The 14,051-nt window shown below is 52.7% G+C and overlaps 1 protein-coding gene across 1 annotated transcript in view; it reads right to left on the reverse strand.

Moving 5' to 3' along the window:
- Positions 1-14,051, reverse strand: part of LASP1 (LIM and SH3 protein 1) — a 44,533-nt gene that overhangs the window by 5,640 nt on the left and 24,842 nt on the right. The window contains 3 exon segments of the mRNA NM_001444959.1: positions 192-295; positions 712-859; positions 12,645-12,752. Coding sequence (NP_001431888.1) covers positions 192-295; positions 712-859; positions 12,645-12,752 — 360 coding nt within the window.

A 14,051-nucleotide genomic window follows, 5' to 3' on the forward strand; every position in this document is an offset into this window, starting at 1 on the left:
CCCACTACTCCGCGCTTCCTCTCTGCTCAAGAGGCTGAGACCCTTATCACCTGCAGATGTCAGAGGAGCTGGGGTCAAAGGTCAGGGGAAGCTGGCTGGGCCTCTGGGTTTTCCAAGTCTAGGAAGCCTTTCCCTAAACCTAGCCACCTCCCCCAGCTCCCCTCCCCCTGACCTCGGCCAGGGCTACTCACCCCGCCCCCTCCTGGGGCGCTGCGCTGTATGGAAACTGGGGCTGCAGGCTCCTTGTAGCCACCATAGGACTGGGCCGCCTGCTGCTGCTGGGGCTGCTGGTAAACTGGAAGACAGCAGGAGACAGGCGCGGACACTAAGACAGTGTCCAAACTCAGCCCCTCCCAGAGCCCCCTCCCTTCCTGCATGAAGCCTATGACCGCCCCCCAACCCTGCCCAACCCCCACTTCTCAAGGCTTCTGCCTCTGAGCACATTTGCTGGTGTCCCTACCCTGCAGCAGTGGCTGTGTCGCCCCCCCATTGCACTGGGGTCCAGCACAGGCCCTGACCCTCAGCCCTCAGTAGGGATGGGACCTGGGTGTGTGTGTGTGTGTGTGTCTCACCTCCTGCCCACCCTGTGGCCAGCCTGGGTGTGTGTGTGTGTGTGTGTGTGTGTGTGTGTGTGTGTGTGTGTCTCACCTCCTGCCCACCCTGTGGCCAGCCTGGCCTCAGGTCCTCAGACCCCGCAGGCCTTGCGCTCACCTGGGGTGCTGGTCGGGATGTGATGAGGCTGCTGCTGCTCCTGGGGCCGCCGGTAGCTGGTGTCCTGGGCATCTCGGCGCTCGGGCTCCAGGCCCTCACCCCCGCTGGGGCCCATGCGGCTCTTCTCAAACTCCTCGTGGTATTTTATCTGCAGGGGCAGAAAGTGCTGCTGAAGGACCCACAGCAAACCCACCAAAGCTCCCTTCCGACACCACTTGGGATGGGAGAGACTCCTGGAGGTCTCCAGGCAGAGAGAGCCGGGTCCTCGACCGCCGTGTCCCAGCTGGGTGCCCTTGGCCGAGCACTTAACCTTGCGGAGCCTCCACGTCCACTTCTGTAAAGTGAGACATCAGTGTCTCCCTCAGGGGTTGCTGGAGGAGGCAGCGAGGTGAAGGGCAGGAAAGGCCATGTACACTGAAGCCCCAGAAGATGCAAGCGGTCACTTTGATCTGCCCGAGGCGGGGGCCGGGGCTGCCCTGCTTCCACCCTGGGTCCCCAGCAGCAGTAGCAGCAACTCCTGTTTATCGAGCACCTACGAGGTGCCAGGCACTGTGCTAGGCATTCAGCATCACGGGGTCAATTTACCTAGTCGGCACTTACAATGGGTTACAGTACTGAACTTCAAGAAGGAAAAAATAAAATAAAATAAAATAAAAATTTATAAAAATAAAATTTAAATAAAATAAAATTAAATTACAATAAAATAAATAAAATGAAATAGAAGGAAACTAAGGCATGACAAGCAGAGTGAGTTACCCACACCCACGCTATTCTAGGGCCCGTGCTCTTAACTAGCAGGTGATTCTGCCTCCTATGGGCAGGACCTTGCAGAGCTGCGCTGAGGACCCCAGCCTACGGGGACAAGAAGTGCCAGGCCCTCCCTGAGACTGGGTCATTACCTGGAAGATGGGTTGTTTCTTCTCTCCCCGGGTTCCAAAAATACGCAAAGAGGCCTGGAGAAGCCACATGCCTCAGGGATTTGGCAACGGCTGGTGGAACTGAACACACCATCCAGGGCTGCGTTCAAGTCTTATCTTTAGACTATCTGCTTCCCACCCATGTGAGCTGCTTGTCAGAATGCAGGTTCCAGGGCCTTCCATAGAATCTACAAAATCGGGGCTGGGGTTTTGGAATACGCACTCTAAAAGCTCCCCCAAGGAGTTCCTGTTGTGGCTCAGCAGGTTATGAACCCAACTAGTACCCACGAGGATGCGGGTTAGACAGATCCCTCGCTCAGTGGGTTAAGGATCCCACGTTGCCGAGAGCTGTGGTGTGGGCTGGCAGCTGCAGCTCCGATTTGCCCCCTAGCCTGGGAACTTCTATATGCCGCAGGTACGGCCCTTTAAAAAAACCTCCCCCAGGCCCAGGTTTGAGAACAAGTGGTCTAGACTAGAGGTTGGCAAACTCTGGCCCCTGGGCTTGCAGCCTGTTTACTCATGAGTTAAGACTGATTTCCACATTTCTACACTGTCTGGAGGTGGAGGGAAGGGTTAAAATGGATGAGATTGGTAACACATGAAAGTTCTATGAAATCCAAATTTCAGTGTCCAGAAATAAAGTTTTATCGGAACACACTTGCATCCATTTGTTTACCTGTTACCTATGGCTGCTCTTGCGCCATCACTGCAGAGCTGAGAAGCTGTGACACAGAGCCTAAAATATTTACTCTCTGGCACTTTTTACGGAAAGTTTGCTGACCTTTGCTTGCATGAATACTTTGACTGACTATTCCAAACTTTCCCCCCAAATAAAGGATGAGATGAAAAAGAACCAGAGCCGGGAGTTCTAGGGTTCCGTCTCTGCACTCCTGGCATCACTTTGAGGAACCCTCGAAGGGTCTAGTCACTTTTTTTTTTTTTTTTTGGTCTTTCCTAGGGCCGCACCCGCGGCATATGGAGGTTCCCAGGCTAGGGGTCTAATTGGAGCTGGAGCCACCGGCCTACGCCACAGCCACAGCCACATGGGATCTGAGCCTCGGCTTCGACCTACACCACAGCTCATGGCAATGCTGGAGCCTTAACCCACTGATCGAGGCCAGGGATCGAACCTACAACCCCATGGTTCCTAGTCAGATTCATTAACCACTGAGCCATGATGGGAACTCCAGATCTAGTCTCTTTTAAGAGAGGAAACTGGTAGGGAGGAGGTGACCAGGGAGAGACATAAGGTCCTGGGAGCACTGGGCTGGGCTGGGGCCAGGGGAGGAAGCGGGACGGACAGCAATAGAGCAGCTCCTCCATATCCTCCAGAGGAAACCCAGAAAGCAGGACTCAGAAAATCAGTCCCATCCTCAGCAGACCTGGGCCTGAACACTCCGCCTGCCTTGGACCACCCAACTGGAAGCTGGTTCTCACTTCCTGTTCACCAGGATCCTGCCCTGGGCTTCTCCCAGTGAAAAATGGGCGGGGGGGGGGCAGGATGAGGGGACAGGGAAAGGAAGGGGGCGAAGCCTGTGCCGTCTCCAGGGGCAGAAGGATTAGGTAATTCCTGTGCCCAGGAAGCCCCTGCAGAGGCAGATCCAGCTGTCCCAGCCCAGGCAGCTCCCATGCGTCATCCCCTCCCCCTTTAAGGCCACACCCGCGGCACATGGAAGTTCCCGGGCCAGGGACTGAATCTGAGCCACAGCTACAGCAACGCCAGATCCTTCAACCCACTGCGCCGAGCTGGAGATCAAACCTATACCTCGCCGTGAGCTGAGCAGTAGGATTCTTAACACCCTGCACCAAGGCAGGAACTCCCCCAGTTTATATGCTACCTTCTCGCATCGGCTTTGCAAGAAGAGCAAGGGTTAACCTGTCCAGGCAGGGCTCACCCAGGAATGCCTGGGCTAAAGGTCTGCAGGTGCGGTCACCTGGGAACACCTGCATCGCTGAATGACAGTTACCCACTGCAGCCTGGGTGGCAGCAAAGCCCAGGAAGGGCCCCATCTGGAGGCGGGGAGTGCCTCACCTAGGGGTTTGGGTCAGGACCAGGACCAGCCCCTTCCTCCCCCTTCCCTCGATGCCCAAGCAGGGACCCAGGCCCAAATGGTGAAATAAACTGAGCCCATTCCTGAAGGGGAGGCAGCCAGCCCCAGCCAGAGGGAAAACCCTTTGCACCCCAGAACACCCACGTGGAAGAGCACCCGGGGGTGAAGTTCAAAGACACAGGGCCAGTCCCTGCTCCCAGATTCCTAAGACAAGGGCGAAAGGTGAGTCCGGGACCCCATCCTCTGGCGAGGGGTGGGGGTGAGGACGAGAGGCCTCTAGGCTCCCAAGGCAACTGCCCTTCCGACTTTTGTCCTGAGGTGGGAAAGGTCAGCTTCCCGTGTTTACTTTCTGTTCACGATGAGGCCTGACCCTGGGGAGCAGGAAAGTGCACATGCAGAGGCGGACAGAGCCTGCCCTGAGCCCTGAGGGAGCCAGGATGTGGGCTGAGGGGTAGGTGGCCCTGAGGCCGGGGCTCCAGCTACCCTGGCTGACTGCCCGCTTCTCTGGGTTCGGCTCTGTCCGCACTAGCGAAGGCCTGTGTGGGTCCCAGCTCCTTTCTGTGCCAAGGAGCCAGGGCCTGGTGCCATCCCCTGTGGTGTCCTACAGACTCAGTCCTTCAGTGTGGGCTGCAGCATCCCTCCCACACCTCGTCCCTGGAATCAGGAAGCCTTTCACTTGCTCATATGAACTTGGAAGAGTCCCTTTTTCCCTGTGGGCCTCAGTTTCCTATCTTTTTTTTTTTTTTTTGCTTTTTAGGGCTACATCTGCGGCTTACAGATGTTCCCAGGCTAGGGGTCAAATCAGAGCTGGAGCGCCAGCCTACACCACAGCCACAGCCACACCAGATCTGAGCTGCAACTGCGACCTACATGGCAGCTCACAGCAACACTGGATCCTTAACCCACTGAGCGAGGCCAGGGATCGAACTTGTGTCCTCATGGATCCTAGTCGGATTCATTACCACTGAGCCACAGCGGGCACTCCAGTTTGTATCTTAAAAAGAGGCCATGGCACCATCTGCTCCCAGGTGGTCCTGAGGCTCCCTCTACCCCTAGGAAGCTAGTCCGACCCCAGAGCTGAAAGCCACGTGTGCGCATGAGTGCGTTTCCACAAGTGGCTGATGGACTCGTCTTGCGCCTTTAAAAGCCACTATGCTCGGGTAACTATTTACAAAACTAGGGCCAGCTGATCCAGGTGGACAGAGGGGTGGCAGCCTGAACACAAAAGAGCCCTCTCCGTCACTGACGCCAGGGCCACCTGTTAATCGCAGCAGTAGTAATACCCTTGACCTTTGCTCGGCGCTACACACTGAGTTCGTAAAGGCTCTTGGCACCCTTGGCCCCGACAGGAATTCACCCTAAAAAGTCCGTCGGAGAGGTACACTTTCATTCCCATGTTACAGACGTTAAATAACCTTCATCACTCAGTAGGGGCTGAGGCTGGTGAAACAAGGAAAAAGCCGCCGGTGGACAGGCTGTTTCCTGAGACAGGGTGACCAGACGGCCACAGCTGCCCCTAGTCCCAGTTCATGGCCTCTGGAATCAGTAATGAATAGCACCCCCTTTCACGCTCAAATGATAATCATAAGGTCACCCTAACTTTGCGGGAAGGGGTGCCAGGCATTGGGAGCACAGAGGGGACATGGACAGAGAAAAGTGAGGCTGCATGAGTTCCTGTCGCGGCTCAGTGGTAATGAACATGCCCAGTATCCACGAGGACTCGGGTTGGATCCCTGGCCTCGTTCAGTGGGTTAAGGATCCGGCACTGCCGTGAGCTGCGGTGTAGGTGGCAGACACGGCTCGGATTTGGCGTTGCTAAAGCTGGGAGGTAGGCTGGGTGCTACGGCTCCAGTTCAACTCCTAGGCTGGCAACTTCCATGTGCTGTGGGTGTGGCCCTAAAAAGACCAAAAAAAAAAAAAAAAAAAAAAAAGAAGGTGAGGCTCCCTTCCGCCTGGCCCCACCTGATAAAATTTCAATCCTCTCAACTTCCTCTCCCTTCCCTGCCCAGCAAACGAGGAAACTGATTATTTTGCTGGTCACCTCAATGGTGTGAGAAGCAAAGAGGCACCTTAACGGGCGCTAACACATGCAAATGGGAAATAAGCATTTTCCAGAGGCCAAGGCCCTGGCGGATCCCTGTTCCAAGCTCAGCAAAGTTCTAAGCCTCTGAGTGCCCTGAAAAGAGGTCACCATAAGCCCAGAAACATGAGCAGAGCCCCAGCCAAAAAAATGTCCTGGACCCAGGCCTAGGGACCCTTCCCTCTCCACTCACCCAGGGCCCTGCCAGCCAGGACTCGAGAGCGTCCTTTCCAAAACTAAAGAAAACTCGTTTTCTCTGCTGGCCGATGTTGTTTCTGGAACCCCTGCTCTCCTGGCTGGTGGAAAACAAAGGTCTGACTCCACACTTGCCCACATGATTCCACATCACAGCCAAGAAGGGAACATCAGGCTCTGAATGGAATAATCAACTCATCAGCCAGGGTCTGTTTTTTCTAACACTGTTTCCATTTGTTGTTGTCTCTGTGGTGCCCTTACAGGCATTACTCATATCCTTTTCTCAGCCGGCCCAAGAATAACCACCCCCATTTTACAGATGGGGAAACTAAGGCTTAGGAGGTAGGTAAGGGGTGGGTAAATGAGTCTTCACATCAGATCCTTAGTATCTTCGTACACCAGGTAGTGCCCCCGTCCCTATACAAACTAACACTCTTTTGCTTTTAAAACAAATGTAGGCGTCCCACTGTGGCACATGGGGTTAAGGACCTGGCATGGGGGGGAAGAGAGTTCCCATTGTGGGTCAGTGGGTTAAGAACCTGACAGTGTCCATGAGAATGTGGGTTCAATCCCTGGCCTTGCTTATTAGTGGGTTAAGGATCTGGCATTGCTGCCAGCTGAGGCATAGGTCACAGATGCAACTCGGATCCTGTGTTGCTGTGGCTGTGACTGTGGCTGCTAGTGTAGGCCAGTGGCTGTAGCTCTGATTCGACCCCTAGCCTGGGAACTTCCATATGCTGCAGGTGTGGCCGTAAAAAAAAAAAAAAAAGGATCCAGCATTGCTGCAGCTGTGGCATAGGTCATAGCTGTGGCCTGGATTCGACCCCTGGCCTGGGAACTTCCATGTGCCGCATGTGCGGCCCTAAAAGCAAAAATAATAATAGTAATAATACATCGAAAGTAAATCTGTGCTCAACCTCATTAGTAATCAGAGAAATTCAAGTTAAAAACACGAGATACCACAATCACAAGGGCTAAAGTCCACAAGTCTAAGGGTGCAGAGCAGCGGAACTCATCACTAATGGCGAGAGGGTCAATCAGCACAGCCGCTGGAAAAGCGGACCGAACCATCCGGTAGGCTGGAGGAACAGACACCCGAAGAGCCAGCCATTCGACTTCACATTAACACTAGTCATGAAGCTGTCCACACCCTGGAAGCGATCCAAAGGCCCGTCAACACCAGGATCAGTAAAATGAGATATAAACATTTAAAAGCGAATGCAGTGAACCAACCACAATGGAAAAAATAAAAATCTTTGTCTTTGTCTTTTTAGGGCTGCACCCACGGGATGTGGAGGTTCCCAGGCTAGGGGTCGAATCGGAGCTGGAGCCACCGGCCTACACCACAGCCACAGCAACGCGGGATCCGAGCTGCGTCTGCAACCTATACCACATCTCTTGGCAACGCCAGATCCTTAACCTACTGAGCAAGGCCAAGGATCGAACCCGCAACCTCATGGTTCCTAGTCAGATTCGTTAACCACTGAGCCCCAACGGGAACTCCCCAGATCATCTTAAAAATAATTTAAAAAATTAAAATTAAATAAATAAATAAGAACGCTACACAACAACAAACAGGAATAAACTACAGCTACATGCAAACATGTAGATGAATCTTTTTTTTGTCTTCTGTCTTTTTAGGGGTGTACCTATGGGATACGGAGGTTTCCAGGCTAGGGGTTGAATTGAAGCTCTAAGCCGCTGGCCTACACCACAGCCGCAGATCCGAGCCACGTCTATGACCTACACCACAGCTCACGGCAACACCGGATCCTTAACCCACTGAGCAAGGCCAGGGATCAAACCTCAGTCCTCATGGATACTAGTCAGATTCGTTTTCTGCTTGGCCACACCAGGAACTCTCATAGATGAATCTTGAAACCCAATGTTGCCCAAAAGAGGCCAAGACACAAAAGAATAGATATTCTACATTCAAAACTGGAAAAAGCCTAACTATGGTGTTCAGAAGAGCATCGTTATGGGGGAGGGATAAATTAGGAATTTGGTATTAACACACACGTGTTACTAAATATAAAACAGATAACCAACAGAGACCTACTGTAGAACACAGGGAAATCTATTTAATATCTTGTGATGAGCTATACTAGTTATTATAATAAACATTTGTAAGTATAACTGAGTCACTCGGCTGTACACCTGAAACTAACACAACATTATAAACCAATGATACTTGGATTTTTAAAAAGGGAAAAAAAAAATACTTTAGAAATGCACAGTTACGGGCTGTCTACCAAGCCTGCCTCCAGGTCATCTGACTCTGGGGCTAGAAGTTTCTTGGATTTTACTATGAGGGAGGCCCAGACTCTAAGGACTGAAGCTAACTTAAGGAATGTGAGGTGCTAATTATTTCTGACTGAAAGAAATGCAAAGGATGTCTGCCTGTAGCCAGGACCTCTCCAAAGCTTATGGTTTTATGGTCCTAAGGACATTAACTAGTTCTGCGGCTAAGCAGAACACTAACCAGCTCTGCATCTAATTATATCCACTTTTTTTTTTTATTACTCAATGAATTTATTACATTTGTAGTTGTACAATGATCATCACAATCCAATTTTATTATATCCACTTCTTTATTTCACACATTAGGCATTGCCTCTGCGTGTCACACTCTCCAGCCGGCTTCTCATAATTAAGTTAATTATGTGATAGGTGCTCCCTACACCATAGTTAGTGGGTTTTTTTAACACTTGGAAAACTATTTTGACAGGGGCGCAGTTATGGTGTTTCTAACTGGCACAGTGAGTACACACACAGGTGTTAATGCATTGCATTTTACAGAAAAGTTATAAGACCCCAAATCGTACAGAGAAAACCAATATGTAAGTAGATAGGGGAGGGTCTCTTATGGCTCAGGTTGCTGCTGTGGCACAGGTTTGAACCCTGGCCCGGAACCTCCACATGTCAAGGGTGCAGCCAAAAAAAAGTAGGCATGCGGGTAAATGAAAGCGACTCTACGTGAAAACAGTGGTTCCCATAAAGGGGCCTCAGCCGTTCAAGACTCGAATCATTGGAGTTCCTGTCATGGCTCAGTGGTTAACGAATCCGACTAGGAACCATGAGGTTTTGGGTTTGATCCCTGGCCTTGTTCAGTGGGTTACGGATCCCATGTTGCTGTGAGCTGTGGTGTAGGTTGCAGACGCAGCTCAGATCCCACGTGGCTGTGGCTGTGGTGTAGGCCGGCAGCTACAGCTCCGATTCGACCCCTAGCCTGGGAACCTCCATTTGCCATGGAAACAGCCCAAGAAATGGCAAAAAGACAAAAAAGACCAAAAAAAAAAAAAAAAAAGACTCGAATCATTATCACAGCCATCAGAGTCAAGATCAAAGGCAAGGAGTTCTCGTTGTGGCTCAGAGGTAATGAACCCAGTTAGTATCCACGAGGATGTGGGTTCGATCCCTGGCCTTGCTCAGTGGGTTAAGGATGGAAGATGAGGCTCAGATCTGGCATTGCTGTGCCTGTGGTGTAGACCGGCAGGTACAGCTTTGATTCGACCCCTAGCCCGGGAATTTCCATATGCCGCAGATGGGGCCCTAAAAAGACATACATACAGCATGGGGCTCTGGCCTCTCACCCCTTCGGGTGCCTTTCATGAAGATACAATTAACTCATCACAGACATCTACCTTGCCCTCACCCCCAGTTTCCAAATTCTCAGACAGTGGCCCAACTTTTCAGCCAAACTTTATTCCACATCCCCTCTTTCGCTAGTGTGTAGGCAGCAGACAAGTCTGCCTTTAAATTAATAGCATTTGACAATATGTATCACATGCTAAGTGCCTGACATTCTCCTTCCAAGTGAGGAGTCCTTGGTGCTCCCCTGAGAAGTGAGTGACCGGCTTACTCACAGGAACAGTATTTCGGATGCCAAACCAAAGGTGTGGCTTTTACACACCATCCTTCTCCAGATGCTTCTGAAGGCAGGACAAGCTAACAAGGGCTCTAAGTGGTTGAAAGTTCCCTAGGGGTTCTGGGTGTGGCCAGGCCTGGTGCCTCTGATGAAGCTTTTTCAGATAATGGTTCTCGAGCTTCAAATAACCCAAAGAATGAATGAAAAAATGTTGGTTCCCGAAAAAGACATTTTTTTTCCTGTTTCTCTTTCGACTGCACTCTCAGCATCTGGACGTTCTGGGCCATGGATGGAATCTGAGCAGCAGCTGCAGCAACGCCGGATCTTTTTTTTTTTTTTTTTAATGATTTTGATTCCCTTCTAGCTGGTTTACAGTGTTCTGTCAATTTTCTATTGTACAGCAAGGTGACCCAGTCACACATACATATACACATTCCTTTTCTCACATGGTCCTCCATCCTGCTCCATCCTAAGTGACAAGACATAGTTCCCAGCCAGATCCTTAACCCACTGTACCGGGCCGGGGATGGAACCAATGCTGCCACAGACACAAGCCTGATCATTAACTAACCCACTGCGCCATAGCGGGAACTCCTTTGTTCTATTTCTTCAATTTTTTATCTATGTGAGATGGTGGCTGTGACAATCATTTCATGATGTCATTACACTGTAACCTTAAACGGATACAGGGCAGTACATCAAGAAGAGCTCAGTGACACTGGAGGAAAAAAAAAAAAAAAAAAATACAGCAGCAGCAAGAAGAAGACCAATTTTCAAAATAAAAGGCTGGTTCCTGGGCTCTGCTCCCAGACACACTGATTCGGGTGGCCTGGGGAAGAGGCTCGTGAGCCTGTCTTTCCCATCAGCCTTTTCAAGTGACTCTAGCACAGCTGTCTGGAGCCCACAGTTGACAGCCTACCTGCATTTGCTAAAACCAAGAGCCTTCCAGCTTTGCGGTCACGCCTCACCAGTCCCAGCCGACCCAGCCAACCCAGCTCACGCTGCAAAAGCAGAAGCAGGTCAGGCTTGAGTCACCTCCCCCACCTCAGAGCAGGGGGCCACCAGCGAAGTGCAGCCCTCGGGTCCCTGAGGAGATGGTGATCTCCCCAGGTGTGGATGTCTTGGCCAGAGCGAGTTCTGTTACCAGGGCTCCTCAGACAGTCACACCTCCAAGAACTAGTCCGGGGGTGGGGGACAATAGGCTGAGAGTGGAGTATTCTGGAAGCCTTCGAGAAAGAGAGGCAAGGATGACAGGGCTTGCTGCCTACCCCCCTTCTAAAAGCCACGGGTCGGAAGCAATGAGTGAATGTGCCGGGGGCGGGCGGGGGGGGGTGTAGGTGGGGAGCAAGTGTCTGAGATAAAAGAACACTCAAGATGCCAGCTTTGTGAGCCGTCGAGGTCGTCCTTCCCCAACCCACACCCCCTTCCTCCCGCTTTACCCTTTGGAGGTCTGGGCAGCAAAGGCGGGAAGCTCTAGAGTGTGAGGCTGAGACAAGCTTTCTGGGGGGCAGGGGGCGGATGAGGCATCCCAGCCCGAAGGGAAGGCCTCCACTTCCTCAAGCCACGGATTTCATGCTGCAGGTCAACAGCCTAGTTGCAAAAACCGTTTAGGCTGCAACGCGGGCCTTTTAACAAACTCAAACAAAACAGAAAATAGCTGAATACCCGTGAAGTGCTAAGCACGCTTTCCTGGAAGTTTTGATTCTGTTTCTCTAAAGACATCAGCGTGGCCGCTCCGTGGGTCCCAACATGCAATGCAGATACTGTAGATTGAGGTCAATGTGGAAACGCGTGGCTGGTTCTGATGACTTGGAACCCAGCTTCTAGTAGCCACCTAAGCCACTGCTGGAGGCCACCCTATGCATGGCCCAGCCAACCTCTACAGAGAGTGTCCTCCCAAGGACGACTGGTGGAAGGCTAGGCAGGGATGTGCAGCCCAGGGGCTGGATGCTGCATGGATCACCTAAAACCCAGGCCCTCTGCAGCCTCTGTCCCCCAGTCCCTTAGCCCAGAGTGACACTGGGCAACTTGCCAACCCCTTCTTGTTCCAGACATGCTCAGTCCTTAGTAAGACCCTGCGCCACACGGGTCTGAGGCCCACGTTCTGGGCTCCTGGCTCCCAGGGATACCCTGCCCCCACACTGCCCAAAGCTCCCAAGGCAGCCTCCCCCAGGCAGGAAGCGGAGGCTGGTTCCCCGGCCACAGGTGTCATGGGGTGCATGCATGCACTGCCCACTCTCCTCACCCAGCCCTGCCACAGCCACACACTGCCGACTGCCCCGGGCCCAGGAGGGCCAGGCCTGGGGTGGGTGCAGGGCCAGCGGGCTAAACCGGCTGGGGTTTTTACACAGGAAGGAAGAGCAAGCCGAGGTGGGGGAGGAGGACGAGGGAGGGCGGAAATGACTGCAATGTCAGCACCCAGAGGCAGACGAGAGGGAGGCTGGCCGCTCCCCACCCTCTGCCACCCAGTTTTGACCTTTGTGCTCAGACAAACCAGCCTGTCTGGACCCTGACACTCACCATAGCCATGAAGGAAAAAAAAAAAAAAAAAAGAAAACTTCGGCGGGGGGGTTTGCATAAAGGCCCTCACTGTACATTCCCCCAAAAGTACAGTCCTTCCGAGGCGAAAACACTACGTGGGCAGAGGGCATCAAAGAGGGAATCTGGGGGTGCACAAAGGCAACTGGGAACCCCAAACCCTACCATACCCTCTGCTTGAGCACCAGCCAGCAGTGGGTTCGTGCACGTCGCTCAGGCATGCAGGGAGGGGACGAGGGGAGGACAAGGGTCATTGTGGTCCCAAGGGGAGCAGGGGAGCTTACGTTGCTGATCTGATCCTGGGTCTTCTTGATTCTCTGGAGTTCAGGCGTGTCCGCCACCACGCTGAAGCCTTTGCCCTTGTTCTTCTCAAACTCCTCCTTGTAGCGCACCTAGAGGACCAAGGCATGGAGAGGGATCAGAATCGAGGCAGGGGGGACCTTGGGCCCCAGCCTGCAGCCCCCGCTAAGGCAGCAACCAACCAGGAGAGCGACATTGACCAGAAACGCATCTACAGGAGTTCCCGTTGGGGTAAGGAACCCGACTAGTATCCATGAGGATGCAGATTCGATCCCTGACCTCACTCAGTGAGTCGAGGATCCGGCGATGCCATGAGATGCCTCAGCTCAGATCTGGTGGTGTTATGGCTGTAGCAGAGGCTGGCAGCTGCCGCTCTGATTTGACCCCTAGCCTGGGAACCTCCATACGCCGTGGGTGCAGCCCTAAAAAGACAAAAAAAAAAAAAAAGAAAGAAAAAAGAAACCCACCTAGAGTGACATCCACACCCACCCCCAACTCAAAGGAGAGGCCAAAAGTGCGAGACTGATGACAATAACCCGGAAAAGATGCATTCAGTACCAACTGCTTCACGTGAACTACACATTTAAGCCTGGCTATAAATACATACTATCATTCAGCTCCCTTTTCCAGACAAGGAAACTGAGCCACGGAAAGGCAAAGTCCCATGCAGCGCATGTCCAGAGCCACCGGGATAAAGCCCTCATCGGCCTGACCCCTGACCCTTCAGCCCTAGCCCATCCTGCCTGAGAGCTAGAGGGAGAAAGTTCTTCCCAGCGCTCCAAAGATTGCCCCAGCCCTCACCAGAGCCAGGATGTGGCCCTTCGCGCTGAGCACCCGGGGGAGTTTCTAAGGGACCAGCTGAGTGAGGGCTGTGCCAAGGGACAAAGCTGGTGCCCCGAAAGGAGGGCGGTAAGACAGCCTCTCAGAAGACTCCATCAATGAGCTTTTGACAGGCCCCAGAGGCTTTCCGAAGACCGCCAGGCTGGCTTCTGAGGTCAGCGCCACAGGAGGAGATGAAAGTGGCGGGAGACAGCACTTGAGAATGGGTTTCTAAGCTCTGGGCAAGACCCCTACCACCCCTCCAGTGCCCTCTTCTTCTGAGAATTCCATGGAAACCTGAGTAACTAGAGGGACCTCAGTCAGACATCAGGAAGGACTTCCCAAGCACTAAAGGAATTGAAATATGAAAACTGTCCTGTCCTCCCCTGGTGGTTTTGAAGAACAGAATGGAGGCTGGAAAGGCCCCCAGGATAGAGAATTGTTCTTTGGCTTTCGGAGTCTTCACTGCCCACCGCAGCCAGCTGTTCCAAACCCCACCAGCTGCCTGGATTTCCTCCATGGGGGCTCTGTCCTGGAGCCAGGTCATCCCGGGACACAAGGTCCAGGACCTT

Source organism: Sus scrofa, chromosome 12, assembly GCF_054392235.1.
Source record: "Sus scrofa isolate SSC_HxYL_T2T_F1_AM1 chromosome 12, Sscrofa_HxYL_maternal_Yorkshire_Landrace_v2.0, whole genome shotgun sequence".
Taxonomy (NCBI): Eukaryota; Metazoa; Chordata; class Mammalia; order Artiodactyla; family Suidae; genus Sus; species Sus scrofa.